Consider the following 19,435-nt stretch of genomic DNA (forward strand, 5'->3'; position numbering starts at 1 on the left):
TAATTTTCTTCATTGACAGCACGAGCCAGCCTGCCAGATGCCTCATTTAGGTGGCCTTACTCATCCTGTGTCATGTGGATCTATGCCATCCATACCAGCATGTAGGTGCCTCCCAGCTTCTTGCCCAACCCCAGCCCACTCATTGGAAGGGCAGCGTGAGAAACAGCATGAGAAGGCCTTCCTGTTGTTTAAGCACTGTTCAACAATAGCTAAAAGAGTTTTGGTCACAAATCCAAAACTTGGATCCTTATGGATTGCTATGAAGACAATGAACTCCATCCCAGCCAGGCAATTATTTCTACAGTCAGAGAGAACCTGAGGGCTTTCCCTCATGTTGAGGACACAGAGCTGTGAGGAATGAGAGTGTCATTCAGGCTGGTAGGGACCTTGCTAGATATCTGTAGTAAACATCCTCCTCAAAGCAGGGTCACACTAAGTTGCTCATGGTTTTACCCAGATCAGTCTGAGAAACTTCCAGGGATGGAGGCAGCACACACTCTCTGGGAAACAGCTTCCCATGTCTGGCTGTCCTCACCTTGCAAAAGCTTCTCCCTGTCTTGAGCCTGACCCTCTCGTGTTTCAGCTCATTGCCTCCTGTGCTCCTGCCTTGCACCACAGTGTCTTCTTGGGAACCTCACCGTAGGCAATGCAAGTCTGTTCCTTCCTCCCCACAAAGCCCTCCATTCTCCAGGGTGAACAAGCCCAGCTCCCTCAGCCTCTCCTGACAGGACCAGTGCTCCAACCTCGGCCATCTCTGTGGCCCTCCACTGAAATTTGCGGATCCTCCAGCTTGCCAATATCTCTCTGGCATTGCGGGGAACCAAAACCTGGGCAAGTATTCTGGATGTGGTACCACAAGTGCTGAGCAGAGGGAGAGAATCACTTGCCCTGGTTGTGCTCCTGCTCACACAGCCCAGGCTGTTGTTGGCCATCTTTGCTGATGGCTCATCTTTTGCTTAATGGAACGCAAAGACCAGCAGACCCTTTGCTGTGGAGCTGCTACCCGCCTAGGCAGTCCCTGTCCTAGGACATTTCAGAGCCTACATCCAATTTAAGAGCAGGACTTTGGTGGAATCTTTACTGGATATCATGAGGTTTCTATGTCCTTTGGGATGGCAGCCCTGCCCTCCAGCCCTGCCCTGCTCTCCTCAATGGGATGTCTTCTACAAATGTATATGAAAAAGTACTGTCTCCTATCCTCCAGGTCACTCAAAAGATGTGAAACAGGGCAGGTTGCAAGCTAGACCCCTGCAGGACCCTACTAGCTAGATGCCTCCCGACAGAGCACCATGCATGTACCACACTCCTCCAAGCCCAACTGCTCTCCAGCTGGTTTTTTACAAAACTACTTATCCACCCATGCAGCCCATACTGTCCTAACATGGACACAAGAAATTTCTGGAGGGATGATGCTGAAAGCCTTGATGACTTCCAGGTAAAAGACCATCTCTGCTCTCCCTGCATCCAGCAATCCTGTCCTTTCATCACAGAAAGCAAAGAGGATGGCCAGGAACAAGCTCCCCTGGGTAAATCCAGTCCCTTCTCTTTCAGACACCCAGAAATGTGATCTGAGTGGACACGCTCCGGGGCACAGCTTTTCATTTCCCTGTTTATCATTTAGGCATTTTGGAAAGGTGCAGGTGCTGCCCATCATCAGGGAGTTCCCAGAGCCTCCGTGACCTTTGAAAGATGATGGAGAGTGGCCTTGCTGTGACACTGGCCTGCTCACTCAGCTCCCTGGGATGCCACTGCTCCAGTCCCATAGACTGGTAAAAGATTGTTTGCTCAAATGACCCCTGAATTGATCCCCATCCACTGCTGCCTGTTCTCCTCCAGAGTCCTGCCTGGAGGCACAAAGGCCTGGGAGACCTTGCTGGGGAAGACTGAAGAAAAGAGGACACACAGAATCTCACATCTATCTCCACCTGCTCTTGCTAAATTCAGCAGTGGCCACACAGGATCTTTTCCTTTAACTGTTCCTGAAGCAGTAAACCCTCCTTATGGTGCCCTTCAGTTGCCTTTCAAGTTTAGACTGGGTTTCGATCTGGACCCTTGCGGAGCTTGGAGGATGCTGTCCTTGAAGAGCAGCTGTCCTGAGCTCTGCCACCATGGCACAGCTCTGTCTGCTCAGGAACAGCTCCAGCTCCTCCTGCCTGTGCCCCTGGCTGAGGGCACTGCTGCACATTTGGGCTGAAGCACTGCAGCTGTGGAACCAGGCAAGATATGACTTGCCATAAGGAACCCTGGTACCAAATGTCCAAGACCCCGTGTGTGCAAAGGCTTTTCTTCAGAGCAGAGACATGGCATGGGCAAAAGAGAGCTGCATGTCTTTCTAGCCCCAGGTCTAAAGACATGAAATACCTATTTCATTGAACTGAGGATAAGTCCCCCTGGCTTGAAGAAATTAGATCTTTCCTTGTCACCTTCCTGGGTGACCTGCCTAATGATGGGACCAAAAAAGGGGATGTTCATGCGAAGCCTTTTCCTGATAGGAGAAACGACACTGCTGGAAGTAAGTGTTTCTCTCCCCAGCTGAGGGAGGGAACATCAGAGATGCCTTCAGCCTGTTTCCCAGCAGGTTCCCCTGGAGCCCCAGGGACACCTGGAGGGAGCCCAGAGGGGCAGAGAAAGTGGTGCCTTGGGCTGGGCCTCTGCTGCTGAGCTGGGCTGGGCTCCTGGCATGGAGGGAGCTGCTGGCAAGTGGGCAGCGCTGCAGAGAGACAGCTCTGCCCAGGAGCAGCTCCTCTGCAAAGGGCAGCAGGGCTGAGGGCACTGCCTGCAGACACCGAGGGCAGATGGGAGAAGTAAGAGGGATGTTATAGTCTGCATGAGGTGGGAGGATGCTCAAAACTCACTTCAGGAGAAATCTTCACAGCCCTTAACAGAGTAAGTCTCTGGCAGCAGGGCAATGCAGATGAGTGTCTTGGAGGGGTCTCCTACACCTGGCACATCATTCTGCAGACAGGAATTGGCAGGATGGCTCTCAGGGTTTCTTTACTGTGGAGAAGGATATGTTCTATCCTGCCACACTGACAGGACAGGACATGACTGCTTGTCCCAGGGATGGCTGCAGGGGTGTGCATGCAGGGGTGCCCATGCTGTCCTTTAGAAGTAGGGTCCCTGCCCCCCAGGGGGCTGTGCACCAGGGCAGGGACTCCACTGCCTGCCTGGGTCAGCACTCTGACTACCCATGGAGCTCCCTACAGAGGTGTGGGGAGAAGCTGTTTGTGGGAGCAGCGCAAGATCCTTCTGCTGCCCAGACGGTGCAGCATGGGTCAGGGCTGCTCAGACTTCTACATCACCCAAAGGACATTTGCAGAGGGTCATTCTAAAGATGGATGTCAAGGCAGGGGATTGCCTGAAAGGGAAGGAGTCTGTGCTTTCAGTTTTCTCACTCTTGGTCAGGTGGGCAGTGGGAGATGGGAATTTACTTCTCTGCTCTGGAGAAGGCAATGAGACCGCAGGTCTCATCAAGACTTGTCTCAGCTGCTCCTTAGCCCCTGCACACACAGAGATGCCCCTGGGCAGTGCCCTGCTGCCAGAAGGAGCCTGCAGGGCAGAGCTCAGCACACAGCAGGTGGATTGGGGTATGAGAGCATGGAGAGGGAGGAGATGTGGGGACAGAGAAAGAGGTTGTGGCCAAGAAGAGGTCCAGGCAGCAGAGCCATGGGCAGGAAGGAAGAGAGAACTGCTGCCAGCAATGCTGTGGGAGGAGGGATTCAGGCATCTCCCTGCCATCCCCTGCAGTGCAGGTGCTTTCCCTGGAGCAACCACCTGGTCTCCTCACTCACACAGCAGAGCCTCTGCCCTGAATGGCATGGAGACATGCTCATGATTTACCTTCCCAAGCACCCGGACCACCAAAGAGAGTTGAAACTCATGGGTCTCTCTCTGTCTCCCTCTCCTGCCTCCCTTGGCAGGGCTCCTTTGGCATGTTCTCCTCTTCTCCCTGCCACCCTTCTTCTCACTGTTACACTCACTGGTGTGGGGGGTGAGGATTCAAGTGCAGCTCAGACACCAACGCTGCGTGTGCTGTCATGCACATATGGCCATGGAGGAAAAGCATCCAGCTCGCACCTTGTTCACCTGTGAGGCTCTGGGTACTGCAGTGTGTGCGGCTGGCACGGATCTCACCCTCCCTTCAGGACGTAACAAATTCAGGAGAACTGACTCTGTCCTTGGGAGGTCCTGCTGGGCTGCAGGCTGCCCTCCCGTGGGGCACAGCTCTCCCAGGGCATCTCTGTGTTTTGCAGGAGCCCCATGGAGAAGACACCTCGGTGCTAAGGCCATTGAGATGGTGCTGGGTGGCTGCATGTGGGCAGCTGTCATGAGCCCTCTGTGTCCCTGGTTGGGAGGACAGAGCTGAGATCCTCCTCAGGTACGATGGGATGGGGTGAGGGGTTTGGAGATCTGCACTTGGAAACTGGATTCCTCTGCTCCCAGCACTGGCCTCTTTCTTTTTGGGGGAAGTCTCATGTGCGATAGTCCTCCAGCTGGAAGAGCTGCCAGCAGAGGGCAGCTGAGAGCAGGGCTGATGGACAGAGTGGCTGTCCTCACTCTGCACTTGAGTCTTGCACTTGGGTTACAACAACCCCATGCAACGCTAAAGGCTTGGGGTGGAGTGGCTGGAGAGCTGCCTGGCGGAAAAGGACCTGGGGGTGTTGGTCGATAGCTGCCTGAACATGAGCCAGCAGTGTGCTCACATGGCCAAGAGGGCCAATGGCATCCTGGCTTGTTTCAGGTATAGTGTGGCCAGCAGGACCAGGGAGGTGATAGTGCCCCTGTACTGGGCACTGGTGAGGCTGCACCTCGAGTACTGTGTTCAGTTTTGGGCCCCTCACTACAAGAAGGACATGGAGGTACTAGAGCGTGTCCAAAGAAGGGCAACGAAGGTGGTGAAGGGTCTAGAGAACCAGTCTCACGAGGAGCGGCTGAGGGAGCTGGGGGTGCTCAGCCTGGAGAAGAGGAGCTGAGGGGAGACCTTATTGCTCTCTACAACTACCTGAAAGGAGGTTGTAGCAAGGTGGGGGTTGGTCTCTTCTCCCAAGTAACAAGTGATAGGATGGTAGGAAACAGCCTCAAGCTGTGCCACAGCAGATTTAGGTTGGGTATTAGGAAAAACTTCTTCACAGAAAGGGTAGTCAGGCATTGGAACAGGCTGCCCAGGGAAGTGGTTGAGTCTCCATCCCTGGAGGTATTTAAAAGATGGGTAGATGTGGTGCTTTGGGATATGGTTTAGTGGTGGAGCTGACAGCACTAGGTTAACGCTTGGACTCGATGATCTAAAGGGTCTTTTCTAACGTTAATGATTCTATGATTCTATGACAACAAAATGCCCATTTTTTCTGCTCTGCAGTAGAGTGATTTTGAAGTGACAATGCTGAAACCATCTGTGATGTCACAAGTGGATTTAATGTGCAGTCACTCTGAGTTCCTGTTTACCCACTGGTGTAGGGGAGGACTGACTCCTGCAGAGCCCCCAGCAGAGCCTCCTGCTCCCTGGGGCACCCTGAGCCAGCACCAAGCAGAGCTTATGAAAGGGACCTGCCAAAGACCTTCCTGAATGGAGAGAGAGACATTTTGGGAGGAGGGGTTCTATGAGAAATGGCTTTGATTTTGCTGAGAGAAATCTCTCCTAACTTTTTGCTGTCTTTTTCCTCTAGTACCATCCTCCATGCCCAGAGGCAGCAGATGTCCAACAGCAGCTCCATCACCCAGTTCCTCCTCCTGGCATTCGCAGACACATGGGAGCTGCAGCTCTTGCACTTCTGGCTCTTAATGGGCATCTACCTGGCTGCCCTCCTGGGCAACGGCATCATTATCACCGCTGTAGCCTGTGACCAGCACCTCCACACCCCCATGTACTTCTTCCTCCTTAACCTCTCTGTTCTTGACTTAGGCTCCATCTCCACCACTGTCCCCAAATCCATGGGCAATTCCCTCTGGAACACCAGGGACATCTCCTACGCAGGATGTGCTTTCCAAATCTTTCTGTTTGTATTTTTGATTTCAGCAGAGTATTTTCTTCTCACCATCATGGCCTATGACCGCTACGTGGCCATCTGCAAACCCCTGCACTACGGGACCCTCCTGGGCAGCAGAGCTTGTGTCCACATGGCAGCAGCTGCCTGGGGCACTGGGTTCCTCTATGCTCTCCTGCACACTGCCAATACATTTTCACTCCCCCTCTGCCACAGCAATGCTGTGGACCAGTTCTTCTGTGAAATCCCCCACATCCTCAAGCTCTCCTGCTCACACTCCTACCTCAGGGAGATTGGGCTTCTTGCGGTTAGTGACTTTGTCGACTTTGGATGTTTTGTGTTCATTGTGCTGTCCTATGTGCAGATCTTCAAGGCTGTACTGAGGTTTCCCTCTGAGCAGAAAAGGCACAAAGCCTTTTCCACGTGCCTCCCTCACCTGGCCGTGGTCTCTCTGTATGTCACTTCTGGCACGTTTGCCTACCTGAAGCCCCCCTCCATCTCCTCCCCATCCCGGGACCTGGTGGTGGCAGTGCTGTACTCGGTGGTGCCTCCAGCAGTGAACCCCCTCATCTACAGCATGAGGAACCAGCAGCTCAAGGGCGCCTTATGGAAACTGATCCAATGGGTGCTGTTTCACTGAAAATAACCTGCCTCTGCTCCTCTACATGTTTCCTAGACCAAGAGTCTGTTTTTTTCACTCATGATAATTCTACGGAGAGATAATTTTCTGGGTTTATCCTCCTTCTGTGGAGGTTTGATCCTGTTGTGTCTGACCCTTGCACAACACTGTGTCAAATGTGGTCTGTCAGATTGCAGCTCTTTTGTTAAAGGTGATCTCCTGGGTGCAGTGCCTGAAGGCTGGGCTCTTCCTCCTAGGTTGCTTCCAAGACAATGCCCAAGGAATTGGCCTTTTAAAATTTCTGTTCTCCTTGTGTTCTCAGTGGTTTTGGGGCTAAGCGCATGGTAACACTGGGTTCGATTGGATCAAAAGTTCTGGTTGTAAAGGCTCTCTTCTTGGTGTCCAGTGGCAGTGGAGATGGTCCATCAGCTCCCCATTATCTCCCCAGGTTGCTTCATGTCTGACAGGACTCATGGCATGTACCAGACTCTCTGGAAATGAATTTGGAGGGGTCAGGAGACGATGGGGATTCATCACATGACTCAGGTGGGGTTGGAATGAATGCAGACTCAGAAGGTGAAATGTCATCAAGGGTAAAAAGTCCTCCAAAAATAAAGCTCTAAATTGATGTATCCACAAAGGACTCTGCAGTGCCATGGGAGTCAGTGGGGACTCGGCAGGCACAGGGAAGGGAGAGGGCAGAGCTGCAGGAGCTGCCTGAGGACCACCAGGACGCTGGAAATTTTCGCAGACCAGTCCCACACACTGGCCATTTCCATCTCTGGCCATACACCCCAGCCCTCAGGAGGGACCTTTGCTGCATGGTCACCCCCATCCTCCTCTGGGGCTCAGTCATACTTAACCCCATTGCCATTATTTATAAAATGGAAAATCCACAGCTCTTGCCACAGTTGGTCTCTCAGCCAAGCCCGTTCTCAGACAGCTCCAGTAAGGTCAGCTGCTTATGGCCTTCTCATGAAAAATACTGAAAATTTCCATTGAGTGAGATCCCAAGTCAGAGGATTGGTTTACATTCTGTTTACAGCCCAAAGCACCCTGTGGTCTGCAGATATCTCATTACCTGATCTCTGGACAGAAACTTCCTCATTTCAACATCTGACTATTCCCTATTATTCTCCTGCCAAGCCATACTGTTACAAGACCAGTTTCATATTCCTGAAAACCTCCCCATGGGGACTGGCAGGTCACAATGAGGTTCCCAAGGCCTTCCCTTCTGCACATTGAACAAGGCCCTTTCCTCCACTTTCTCCTCCCAGGCAAGTGCTCCAGCCCCTCAGCAGCTCGATGACTCTCCACTCAACTTGCTGATACTTACCAACACCTCTCTTGCTGTGGTGGTGATCTCTGGCCAAGAGCCCAGCAGCCCCACAGGCGCTCCCTCCCTCCTCCCCTCCTCCCTCCTGCCCAAAAATGGACACGGTTGTGTACAGGTGGTCTAAGGAGCGATGAGCAGGGGAGACAATCACTGCCCTTGCTCTTTTGGTGAGATTCCAGGACTCTGCTGGCTGCCTTTGCTACCAGGTCATACCAGATTGTAATGGCCTAACGTGGGTACCAGGATATCGAGGGAGACCATGCCAAAAATCTTGCTGAAGTGGAGGTAAACGACATCCACTGTTGTCCCCTCGTGCATAAAAGCAGTTCCTTCATCAGGAAGGCCATCAGGTTGGGGAGGCATGATTTACCCTTGGCTAATCCATGCTGACTGCATTTGGACACCTCCTGCTCTTTGAGGTGCCCAGCAAGGTCCCCCAAGAGCACACATGGGAAGGCTCACTCCTCCCCCAAGTGAGCTTGTACAGCCTGGGGTTCCCGGGGTTGCGCTTTTGGCCTCTTTCAACGATGGCTGCAACATTGGCTTGTCCTCACTCCCAAGAGACCTCTGCCAATCCCGTGACCTTTCAAAAGGGACATTCCAAAGACATATTGATCTTCCAGTGTAACTTCATTAACACTATTCTGCCTCTTATACCGTGTATTGAATTTATATTTAAATTAAGTTTAAATTTAAATTATTAAAAGAAATTAAAATTATTTATATAAATTTAACTTCTCTCTTTCTTATATTTTCACCTCTCTTGAGAGAACAACCATTTCTAGTGTAATCTTTTCAGATGCAGACTGCCTAGACAAAAGCCCTTTCCCTTATTCTCCAGTGTTCTGCTCCTCTTACTCTGTTCATTCAGATTCCTCTCCCCCATCCAGTTGCTGCTTTGACATCAGGGACTTAAAAGTTTGCCTGTCTTGCAGCAGTCTAATTGTCTCCTTAGCCAACTCTTTAATTATGTTTGTATCTCTCTTCTTTGGATCTCCCTACCTGAAACAGTTCTCCTAAGATTATCCCCCGTAGAAAGGCAACCTCATTAGAGGCAGCTTGGACTTAGCATATGCTTGCAGAGTCTGTTTTCTTTATGGAACTTGACCATGCTTGACTTTTCCTTTGCTTGCAAATAGGAAAAACCCTCTTGTGGCTGTGTGCAGCCAGGTCTCTAAGGAGAGCAGGGGGGAGATGGTGCAAAGGAGCTGTACCATCCAGCTGCAGAGATGAGTGGAGAAGTCTGCTGTAAGGAAAAGTCCCAGATGGGCAAGGAGAGCAATGGTGGGGTTGGGGAGGTGAGGTGGGAGGTTGTCAGAGCTCAAGGGACAGCTTCTCCTACCAGTCCAGACCTCCTGAGGAGACAACTTGCACCAATATCAATTAGAGAATGCTGCTGTCATCTCTTCTCTACACTGAAAAGTAATAAAATACACCCTTTAAAAGCAAACTTCATTTTTATTAGAAGCTCTTTGAAATCTTTCTCCATAAGTACACAGGAAACAGCTTTAATTATCTGTACAACTCTTGAAGACCTGAAGAAAATTAAAGGAAGAGATATACATTACTAGGGCTTTTTGTGTTTTAACGAGCCCCATGGTATATTTGGTGCTGAGTCCTTGAACTTCAGATACCGAGAAGAGATTACACAAACCTCTGCAAGAGTCAGCATCAAAAGCAAAACCCAAAGTACCCTGAAGTATTAATAAGCCCCACTGAGGGCCATTACTGGCAAAGCCTCCCCAGGGACTCGTTAGAGCAGAGAATTGGAGGCCCTGATTGCAGGCAGGCAAAGGGAATGTGCAGGCAGCTCAGATGCTGAGAAAGCCCTGGCTTTGTTTTATGAAGCAGCAAGGCCAAGCGCTGACCCCCAGCCCTGGGGAAGGCAGGTCCTGTCCCTCACGCGTTGCTCAGGGCTCTTCCTGGGGCAGTGGGATGTGGGGGGGTGATGCTGAGTGCAGGACAAGGCTATGACAGCTCCCAGCCTTACTGGGGGTGTGCAAGGAGGCAATGAGGCCCCCCAGTGCCTTAGGACAACGTGTCTCCTCATAGGCCTTGGTGGCAGAGATGATTGCTGTAGCCAGGGGGACAAAGCCTTGGGCTCTCTTGGCCACTTCCAGCCTTGCCACCACTCTTTGCCATCTCCACCACAGCTTGTCCTACGCTGTCCCACAGCTGCTTCTTTTGCCCTGCAGGCTGCAGACACCCATCTCGCTTCCTCACCTTGCTCTCACCCTGCCATTTCCGTACATTCACTGATGTCTGTCCACCCTCACACTCTGTTCCTTCAAACCCAAGGAGATGGACTGACCTCATACTCCTTCTGGAGGACTTCATGTACCACAGTACTATTCTTTCAGTGACATTTCTTCCTCCTCATGTCCAGTCTCCACCATTCAAGCTGCACTGTGTGGCAGTGTTTCTCTCTCCTGCTCCTTCCTACTTCCAAGGAAAGCTCCACCATCTGGGAAATAACCCTTCAAACAGGCATGCAAAACCATCAGCCTTCTTGTAGCCCTTCATCTGACCAGATAGAAGTAACCTCACCATGATCTTCCAAGGCTGCGAGCCTTTCAGCTTCTCGGATAGACATGACCAAGCTGCGTAGCTGCTGCTGTCCCATCCTGTAGTCAGGCAGAAGAGACATGACAGCCACAATACAAGCCCCCTTCCTGGAGTCAGCCTGGGTCCTTCAGCAGAGGGGGTCTCCCAGCCAATGTGCCAACCAGGTGCCTTCTGCTGGCCTGTCAGAGACACTGGCAGAGGGGAGTTTAGCAGCACATACCCCAGCCATGAGTCAAGGGCTGACCTATCGGCTGTTTCAGGAAGAAGTGACCTCACAGCGCCTTTCCCAGACACATTCCTGCTGTTGGCCTCTCACCTCCAGAGGCAGAAGTGACCTCACAGCCCCCTTCACAGCCATTGGCTTCCTAATGGATTATGAGTTCCCGAGACACAATTAACCGCATCATACTGTACCCAGCCATTACCCTCCTTGTCGCCCAAGACGTGAGCAGACAGAAGTAAGGTTGTTTCATCAAATTTATCTAAAAGATTTCCTATCAATGATTTGTGTGGAGAAATGTTTCTCAGAGGAACTGCTGTATTTATACTGGTGCATTTTATGCCTCTACTTCTCTTTTTTTCCTTCTTCTTCTGTTTCTTCTGTCTTCAAAAAGCTCTCCAAGGAAAACATTCATTGAATCCTAAAATAACTCAGCTTGGAAGAGACCCCTGAGCATCACCTTGTCCGCCTATCCTGCTCAAGGCAGGGGGAACAAGATAAGGCTGTAGAATGGGTCTGCCCAGTTTGGCATCATCCACAAAGGACCTGAAAAGGCACTCTGGCACATTATCCAGGCAGTTAATGAAGACACTCAAGAGTGTTGGCCCCACTGCCTGCACTGAGGGATGCCACGAGGAAGTGGCCACCAGCAGGACTCTACCACTGCTGACATTTGGGCTTGATCCACCAACCACCTTCCCACCCGCTACATCACCCACTTCTTCAGTCCAGGTATCATCAATCTGACTATAAAGAGACTATGGGAAGCCATGTCAAAACCCTTGCTAAGGCCCACATACAAAACATCCCCCTCTTTCCCCTACCCACAGAGGTTTGGCAATCCCTTTCTTGTCCTACAAGTACCTGGAAATGGCTGCAGGACTGAGGTAACGATGACCAGCCTGTAATTCTCCCAGTCTTCCTTCTTGCACTTCTGGAAGAAAGGTTTGATGTCTGCCTTTTCCAAGGACCAAGAACCTCTCTGATGGCTCTGACACCTCTGAGGGCACAATCCAGAAAGGGTGACGAGAGCAGCCAGGAGCATTTGCAATGAGCCTGTGCAAGGCGGGTGAGATGAATCTCGCTGGGCGGGGGGGGTTTGTTCCTGGAGTCACACACAGAAAGGGCAGGGCCCTGTGAGGTGCCCATATCTGAGCTGGCCTCATGCGCTCCTCATACACACAGGTGTGTTCAGAGGCACGAGTCCTTCCCTTCCACATGCGGAGGCAGGGCACTGCAGCAGGCACAATGGCTCTCTGGCCTCCTGTTCCACTGCCAGAGGCTGGGAGGCACCTCAGCCCTGCGGTGTATCGCCCTGCTCTGCACCTCTCTGAGATGTCCCTCGGCATGAGGAATGGACACAGGGACCTTGGTTCACAGAAGCACATCCCAGTGCTGCATTCAGGTGATTTCCCAGGGGATGTTATGCTCAAAGTGAAGTGACCTGGAGGCACTCTGTCCCACTGGCCTTCATGGCACCTCTAGGAAGAGCTGATGGCATTTGGGCTCAGTGAGGTTCATCTCCCCACAGGCACACAGTGTGCATGCTGAAGCCACGTCTGTACAATGCAAACATGGACGTCTGACCTAGTCATTCGGTGTCCCTCCATAAAGAACCTCTCCGAGCTGGAGTGAGAGGCCAGTGCTGGGAATGGTGGTTGCAAGGGGCTGGTCTGTGGCCATTGCCCTGGGGCACCTTGCCCAGGGTGTCAGGCAAACACGGGAACAGACCAGACTCTGCTCTGCTGGTCCTTCCAGTCTCTCACAGCAGGCCTGGCTGTGCAAGGGACACTGCTGTGTGCCCCAGCCCTGCACACTCACACACTTTGGATGTTCACTGGTGTTTTCCTCACCAGGGCACTGTCTTGAGCTTGTTCTTGAGAGAATCTTTGGAAGAAGACCTAAGCCTTCATGCACTGCCCTGAGGACATCACCTTTCTTTTTGGAAATGCTGTTATGGAGGCCAGCTCTGTCACAGAACTGCCCATTGCCTGTCTCTGCCTGCGGTCACAGGACTACCACAACAATAACAAAAAATACAGAAGACGGGCTGCGCCTGCAGTTAGTTACATTATAACAGCTATGAAGACAATGGGCAGTTTATTGCTCCAGAAATACATCCAGTTATCAGTTTCCAGACTGCATCCTTGAGCTCCTGATTCCTCATGCTGTAGATGAGGGGGTTCACTGCTGGAGGCACCACTGAGTACAGAACTGACACCACCAGATCCAGGGGTGGGGATGAGATGGAGGGGGGCTTCAGGTAGGTAAACATGACAGTACTGAGAAAGAGGGAGATCACGGCCAGGTGAGGGAGGCACGTGGAAAAGGCTTTGTGGCGTCCCTGCTTGGAGGGGATCCTCAGCACGGCCCTGAAGATCTGCACATAAGACAGCACGATGAAAACAAAACACCCAATGCCCACAAAGACACTAACCACAAGAAGCCCAGCTTCCCTGAGGTAGGATTGTGAGCAGGAGAGCTTGAGGATGTGGGGGATTTCACAGAAGAACTGGTCCAGGGCATTGCCTTGGCAGAGGGTTAGTGAAAATGTATTGGCCGTGTGCAGTACAGCATAGAAGAAACAACTGCCCCAGGCAGCTGCTGCCATGTGGACACAAGCTCTGCTGCCCAGGAGGGTCCTGTAGTGCAGGGGTTTGCAAATGGCCACATAGCGGTCGTAGGCCATGATGGTGAGAAGACAGTACTCTGCTGAAATGAAAAAGACAAACAGAAAGATTTGGAAAGCACAACCCAAGAAGGAGATGACCCTGGTGTCCGACAGGGAATTGGCCATGGCTTTGGGGACAGTGGTCGAGATGGAGCCCAGGTCGAGGAGAGAGAGGTTGAGGAGAAAGAAGTACATGGGGGTGTGGAGGCGGTGGTCACAGGCTACAACTGTGATGATGAGGCCGTTTCCCAGGAGGGCAGCCAGGTAGATGCCCAGGAAGAGCCAGAAGTGCAAGAGCTGCAGCTCCCGTGTGTCTGCAAATGCCAGGAGGAGGAAGTGGGTGATGGAGCTGCTGTTGGACATCTGCTGCTTCTGGGCATGGGGCACTGTCATAAGAGAAAAAGACAATGACAAGTTAGGGGAGCAAAAGTTGTCTCTGAGAAAAATCAAAGCCATTTCCAATACACGGTGCCCCTGCACACACAGACACCCATTTGTTTTTCTAGGAGAGCCTCCTTCAGCTCTGTGGCTGGAGCTCAGCTTGGTGCTATCCAAGTGTGCAATGAAGAGCCAAGCCTCTGCCCATGGGCTCTTGATAAGCCAGCCCTACTCTGCAGAAGTGGGGAGGGGCAGGGAGCAGTCCTGGTGTTCAACTTTGTCAGGTGAAAACAACACAGAAGGGCCTCTCAGCATTGCCCACAGCCCCACAGGTGAGATGAAAGCTGGGACATGTGTTCCCATGAACACAGCTGCATGAAAGGACCCAAAGGATCAGTGTGTGACTCTGCAGCTGAAACTCCACCTCCCCAGAGGGTCTGGCAGCAAGACCAAGATAACAATAGCAATAACACAGACCAGTGGAGGAACAAGGCAAAACACAGTGAGGGTGTGGCTGAGAGAGGCCAGGGCAGAGGCATTGGGGCACTCAGACAGCGTTCCCCTTCCCCAGCTGTGCACGCCACCTCCCAGACACCACCATTGCCGGGCAGCTGCTCTCAGCCCCTGTGCTCTGCAGAGGGAACTGGGCCCGTGGCTGCAGAGCTGCACCACGGCTCTGCTGGAGCTCTGGCTGCAAAGGAGGTGCAGGTGCTGCCTGAGCAGCCCTGACCCACGCAGCACCCTCTCAACAGCAGAAGGACCCTGCCTTGCTGGGGGTCACTCTTTCCACCCACAGCTTCTCCCTGCAGATGCATGAGGAGCTCCCCGAGCAGGCTGAGTGCTGACCCTGGCAGGCGGCAGAGTCCCTGCCCCAGCCCACAGCCCCTGGGGTGCAGGGACCCTGCTCGGAAGGACAGCCCTGGGCACCCCTGGCTGCACAGCCACCTTCACACCCTGCAGCCATCCCTGGGAGAAGGCAGCTGTCCTGTTCTGTCCCTCTGATGGTGCAGCAGGGAGGCCCTGCTCTGGAGCACGTCCTCCTCCTCTACACCAGAGAAACTGTGAGAAGCCTCCTGAAAGATCCCATAGGCTGTGGGACGTGCTACCTTTTGGATTTTCCTCCATGAGCAAAAGCTACATTGCTCTGCAGCCGGAGACTTACCATGTAGAGGGCTGTGAAGATTTCTCCTGCAGTGAGCTCTCAGTTCCCAGCCTTCCCACTCCTGATTGCCTTTAACCTCTCTCTGCCTCGCTCCTCTCCCCTCGCTGCCTGCAGGCAGTGCCCTCAGCCCTGCTGCCCTTTGCAGAGGAGCTGCTCCTGGGCAGAGCTGTCTCTCTGCAGTGCTGCCCACTTGCCAGCAGCTCCCTCCATGCCAGGAGCCCAGCCCAGCTCAGCAGCAGAGGCCCAGCCCAAGGCACCACTTTCTCTGCCCCTCTGGGCTCCCTCCAGGTGTCCCTGGGGCTCCAGGGGAACCTGCTGGGAAACAGGCTGAAGGCATCACTCATGTTCCCTCCCTCAAATTCTCTCCTGCAGTGTCATTACTCCTATTAGAAAAATAATTGTGCATGAGAATTATTTTTTTTGTCCCATCCTTAGACAGGACACATGGAAGGTGACAGGGAAGGATCTAATTTCTCCAAGCTGGGAGGATGTGTTTGGTTGAGTGAATTTAGGCATTTCATCCTGGGTCCTTAGACCTGGGGCTAGTAAGACATGCACGTCTCTTTTCCCATGCCATATCTCTGCTTTTGCACCCACGGGGTCTTGGACACTTGGTACCAGGGTTTCTTATGGCAAATATGAGTTTGCCTGGTTCCACAGTGGTGTTGCTTCAGTCCAAATGTGTGCCCGTGCCGTCAGCCAGGAGCACAGGCAGGATGAGTGGAAGCTGTTAATGTCAGAGACAGAGCTGTGATACTGATGGAATAAACTGCCAAGGCATGGTGGCAGAGCTCAGGACAGCTGCTCTTCAAGGACAGCATCCTCCAAGCTCAGCAAGGGTCCAGATCAAAACTCAGTCTAAACTTGAAAGGCAACTGAAGGGCACCATAAGGAGGGTTTACTGCTCAGGAACAGTTAAAGAAGAAACAAAGATCCTGTGTGGCCACTGCTGAATTTAGCAAGAGCAGGTGGAGATAGATGTGAGATTCTCTGTGTCCTCTTTGCCTCAGTCTTCCCCAGCAAGGTCTCCCAGGCTGTTGTGCCTTGAGGTAGAACTCTGGAGGAGTCCAGGCAGCAGTGGATGGGGACCAAGTCAGGGGTCCCTTGAACAAACCATCTTTTACCAGTCTCTGGGACAGGAGGGGCAGCATCCCAGGGAGCTGAGCAAGCAGGCCAATGGCACAACGAAGCCACTCTCCATCATCTTTGATAGGTCACAGGCACTCTGGGAACTCCCTGATCACTGGCAGCACCTCTACAATCCATACATCTTTCCAGAATGCCTAAATGATGAGCAGGGAAATGAAAGGCTGTGCCCCAGTGCATGTCCCCTCGAAAGCCATTTCTGGGTGTCTGAAAGAGAAGGAGACTGGATTTACCCAGGGGAGCTTGTCTCTCACCATCCTCTTTGCTTTCTGTGATGAAAGGACAGGATTGCTGGATGAAGGGAGAGCAGAGATGGTCTTTTACCTGGAAGTCATCAAGGCTTTCAGCATCATCCCTCCAGAAATTTCTTGTGTCCATATTAGGACAGTATCGGCTGCATGGGTGGATATGTAGTTCTGTAAAAAACCTGCTGGAGAGCCGTTGGTCTTGGAGGAGGGTGGTACATGCGTGGTGCTCTGTCCAGAGGCATCTATCTAGTAGGGTCCTGCAGGGGTCTAGCTTGCAACCTGCTCTGTTTCACACAGTCCCGATGCCATCCCTGGCCTCATCTTTAATTTACTGCTTCCCTTCTTCCTCCTCTCAAATTCTTCACTGTTCTCATTCTCACACCTTCCAAAAAGGCCAGCCTGCCCTGGCTGGCTGGGGTGGAGTGCATTGTCTTCATAGCAGCCCGTAGGGTTCCATGTTTTGGATTTGTGACCAAAACTCTTTTAGCTATGGCTGAACAGTGCTTAAACAACAGGAAGGCCTTCTCTTGCTGTTTCTCACGCTGCCCTTCCAATGAGTGGGCTGGGTTTGGGGATGCAGAAGAAGAAGAAGCTGGGAGGGGATGCAGGCAGGACAGCTGACATCAAATGACCAAAGGGATATCCCATTCCACAGGGTATCATGCTCAAGAATAAAAGCCCAGGGAAAGGAACAAGAAGCGAGAATATTTGTGGTTATGATATTTGCCTTCCCAAGTCACTGTTAACTGCGATGAAGGCCTTGAAGCTTTCCTGGAACTGGCTGAACATTTCTCTGTCAATGGCATGAAGGGAATGAATTCCTTTTTCGCTTTGCTGGTGAATGCAGCTTTGCTTCACTTATGAACCATTCTTAATTCCAACCCATGAGATGTTCTCACTTTTACCTTTCCAATTCTCTTCCCCAGGCTGCTGTTGGGGGAGTGAGCAAGTGACTGGGTGGCTCATTAGTTACTGGCTGGGGTCAACCCACCACACTTGTTAATCCTGTCCACATTGGCCGTGCTTGTCTTCTTTTACATCCTCCTGTGGTGTTTCTGAGATGGTTGCTGAGGTACTTTCTACCTTGGGCAGCAAATCCATGAAACAGGTCACCCCTTACCTTACCTGTAGTGTCCTGCAATTGCTCACGGTGTTATCTTGTCAGAGTGTCGGGCATCTGCACACATAGCATGACATCGGAGCCACTGCCTTGCAGTGTTCCCAAAGAGAAGAGATTCAGCTGAAGCTGAGGGTCTCGACATCAGGCACTCATGGGAGCAGAATTCAATCACTGGCACCCAGGAATGTCACCTTTATTCACTTCTTCTCCTCCCAAGACCTGAGCAAGTGATGGGGAGAAAGGAAGAAAGGAGAGGGTTCCTCACTGCTTTTGCAGTCCACACACAGAGCTGAATTTTGTCCTACTGTCAAAGATTTAATCCAGGTTAGTTTGGCTACCAAGCACGACTTCTTGAAAGTGTTCAGATACCACGTGCCTCTCTTTTTAAGGAAGAGAGAGTCTAGAAAGGCATCATCCAACATAAACAGCTGTCCTACAGATATCTGTGGAGAAGAGGTGAATTTTACTTATGAAGATTATTAACTAAGGAGTTCAAACCCTCAAATTATCATAAGGGGACTGAGGCACCTACATGCTGCTATGGATGTCATAGATCCACATGACACAGGATGAGTAAGACCACCTAAAGGAGGCATCTGGAGGGCTGGCTGGTGCTGTCAATGAAGAAAATTAAACAGTATTGGAGAGCAGTGAGGAAAGCCAATGTTCTGAATCAAGAGCTTGCTGGAAAGAGCCAAAAGAAACACTGGGTATGGCTGAAAGACACCTCATGCTCTGCGGGGTAATGTATGAAGTTCGGACAGCTCCCCTGGTGGCTGATTCTCTGGACTTTGGTGGGGGCTGTGGCAGGGGCAGGAGGCAGGTTGGTGGCAGATTCTGTTTCTTGAATGACAAAGCTGTGGTTTTCTGGAGATGTCCCAATGCATGTGACATCACAAAACCCATCTGGCTTCATAGACTTGCTATTTAGAAGCCTTACCCTTGTATGTAAGGAGGATGCCAAAGCCAAAGCTCCCATAGGCTTGAGAGTTGCAGGGATGGGTAGCAAAAGCAAAATGAGCTGATAGAGGCTTAGAGGGCCATGCAGATTGAGCCACACTCTGCCTGGAGGCCTGGAACAAGTGGGCATGCATCCTATAACCCAATTACGTTGGGAACTGTCTTTTCAAAATCAAGCATTTGATTCACTTTGCCTCTTTGCTTTGTCCCCTTTTCACTTTGATGACACTCCCGAAATCTCTCTAGTAAGCAACACAAGAACTGAAGACTAAAGGAAAATTCTGCCGAGGCTTGGCTCCCTGTGGTGCTTTGTGTGGCAATGAGCCCTCAGGTGCCGAGTTCCTGAACTGCAGCTCCTGAAAGACTGCGCAACCTCCAGAGAAGTAAAAGCAGCACAGGTGAAGGTTTCGGAGGGTGTTAGCAGGCCCTGCTGAAGGCCATCACTGAAGAGACCATGCAGGGAATGGGCAGACAAGGTTCCTGTCAATGCCTCTGAGTTCCCCACAACCCATCCCGTTTCTTCCAAAGCCTTGCTAGTGCTCCTTTCTCACCCAAGAGTTCCAAGCCCCAGACATGCTAGAATCCTCTGTTTAGCTCCCCATCCCAGCACTCAACTGCCCATCCTCCTTCTGCTGCTGCCTCCAAATCAAGACTCAACCTATTTCACTTCAGCATGACAGCCCCCGACATGTCAAGTCTTCTTCCTGCCTTGAACACACTCACTGCTGCGCCTGCACTGCTCTCCCCCTGCATGCCCATGTGTCTCACCCACCCTTCCTCTTCTCCCACAGTGGTGGGACCTCACCCCAGGAGGGCTGTGCATCCTCCAGGCTCAGGGAGGTTTTCTGACACCCACCCAAGTGTGAGGAGTGAAGGAGGGGAGGAGAGCCAGGTCAGCTCATGGGGCACGACTGAGCACAGACACCCCAAGCAGTGGGCGTTCCTCATCGGTCAGACTGAGCCATGCACATGCGATGGAAATGTCTGTGTCATCCCTGCTTTGCACAGGAGGGGCCTTCCTTCCTGCCA

At 52.0% G+C, this 19,435-nt stretch overlaps 2 protein-coding genes across 2 annotated transcripts; one reads left to right on the top strand and one right to left on the bottom strand.

The window, feature by feature from the left end:
- Positions 1 to 5,604: 5,604 nt before the first annotated feature.
- On the top strand, positions 5,605 to 6,621 carry LOC148050367 (olfactory receptor 14C36-like). The gene has a single exon (XM_087742873.1). It carries the CDS (start codon positions 5,605 to 5,607, stop codon positions 6,619 to 6,621), a length of 1,017 nt encoding a protein of 338 aa, XP_087598999.1.
- Positions 6,622 to 12,801: 6,180 nt separating this feature from the next.
- Positions 12,802 to 13,920, bottom strand: LOC148050368 (olfactory receptor 14C36-like). The gene has a single exon (XM_087742872.1). It carries the CDS (start codon positions 13,846 to 13,848, stop codon positions 12,802 to 12,804), a length of 1,047 nt encoding a protein of 348 aa, XP_087598998.1. The 5' UTR covers positions 13,849 to 13,920.
- Positions 13,921 to 19,435: the final 5,515 nt, after the last annotated feature.

This window comes from Nipponia nippon, unplaced genomic scaffold (genome assembly GCF_047370975.1).
Source record: "Nipponia nippon isolate SJK-2023a ecotype South Korea unplaced genomic scaffold, ASM4737097v1 scaffold_88, whole genome shotgun sequence".
Classification (NCBI taxonomy): domain Eukaryota; kingdom Metazoa; phylum Chordata; class Aves; order Pelecaniformes; family Threskiornithidae; genus Nipponia; species Nipponia nippon.

Bases quoted from the DNA above. Each gene is read 5' to 3' on its own strand.
- LOC148050367 (XM_087742873.1), top strand. From the start codon at position 5,605: ATGGCTTTGATTTTGCTGAGAGAAATCTCTCCTAACTTTTTGCTGTCT.
- LOC148050368 (XM_087742872.1), bottom strand. From the start codon at position 13,848: ATGGCTTTGATTTTTCTCAGAGACAACTTTTGCTCCCCTAACTTGTCA.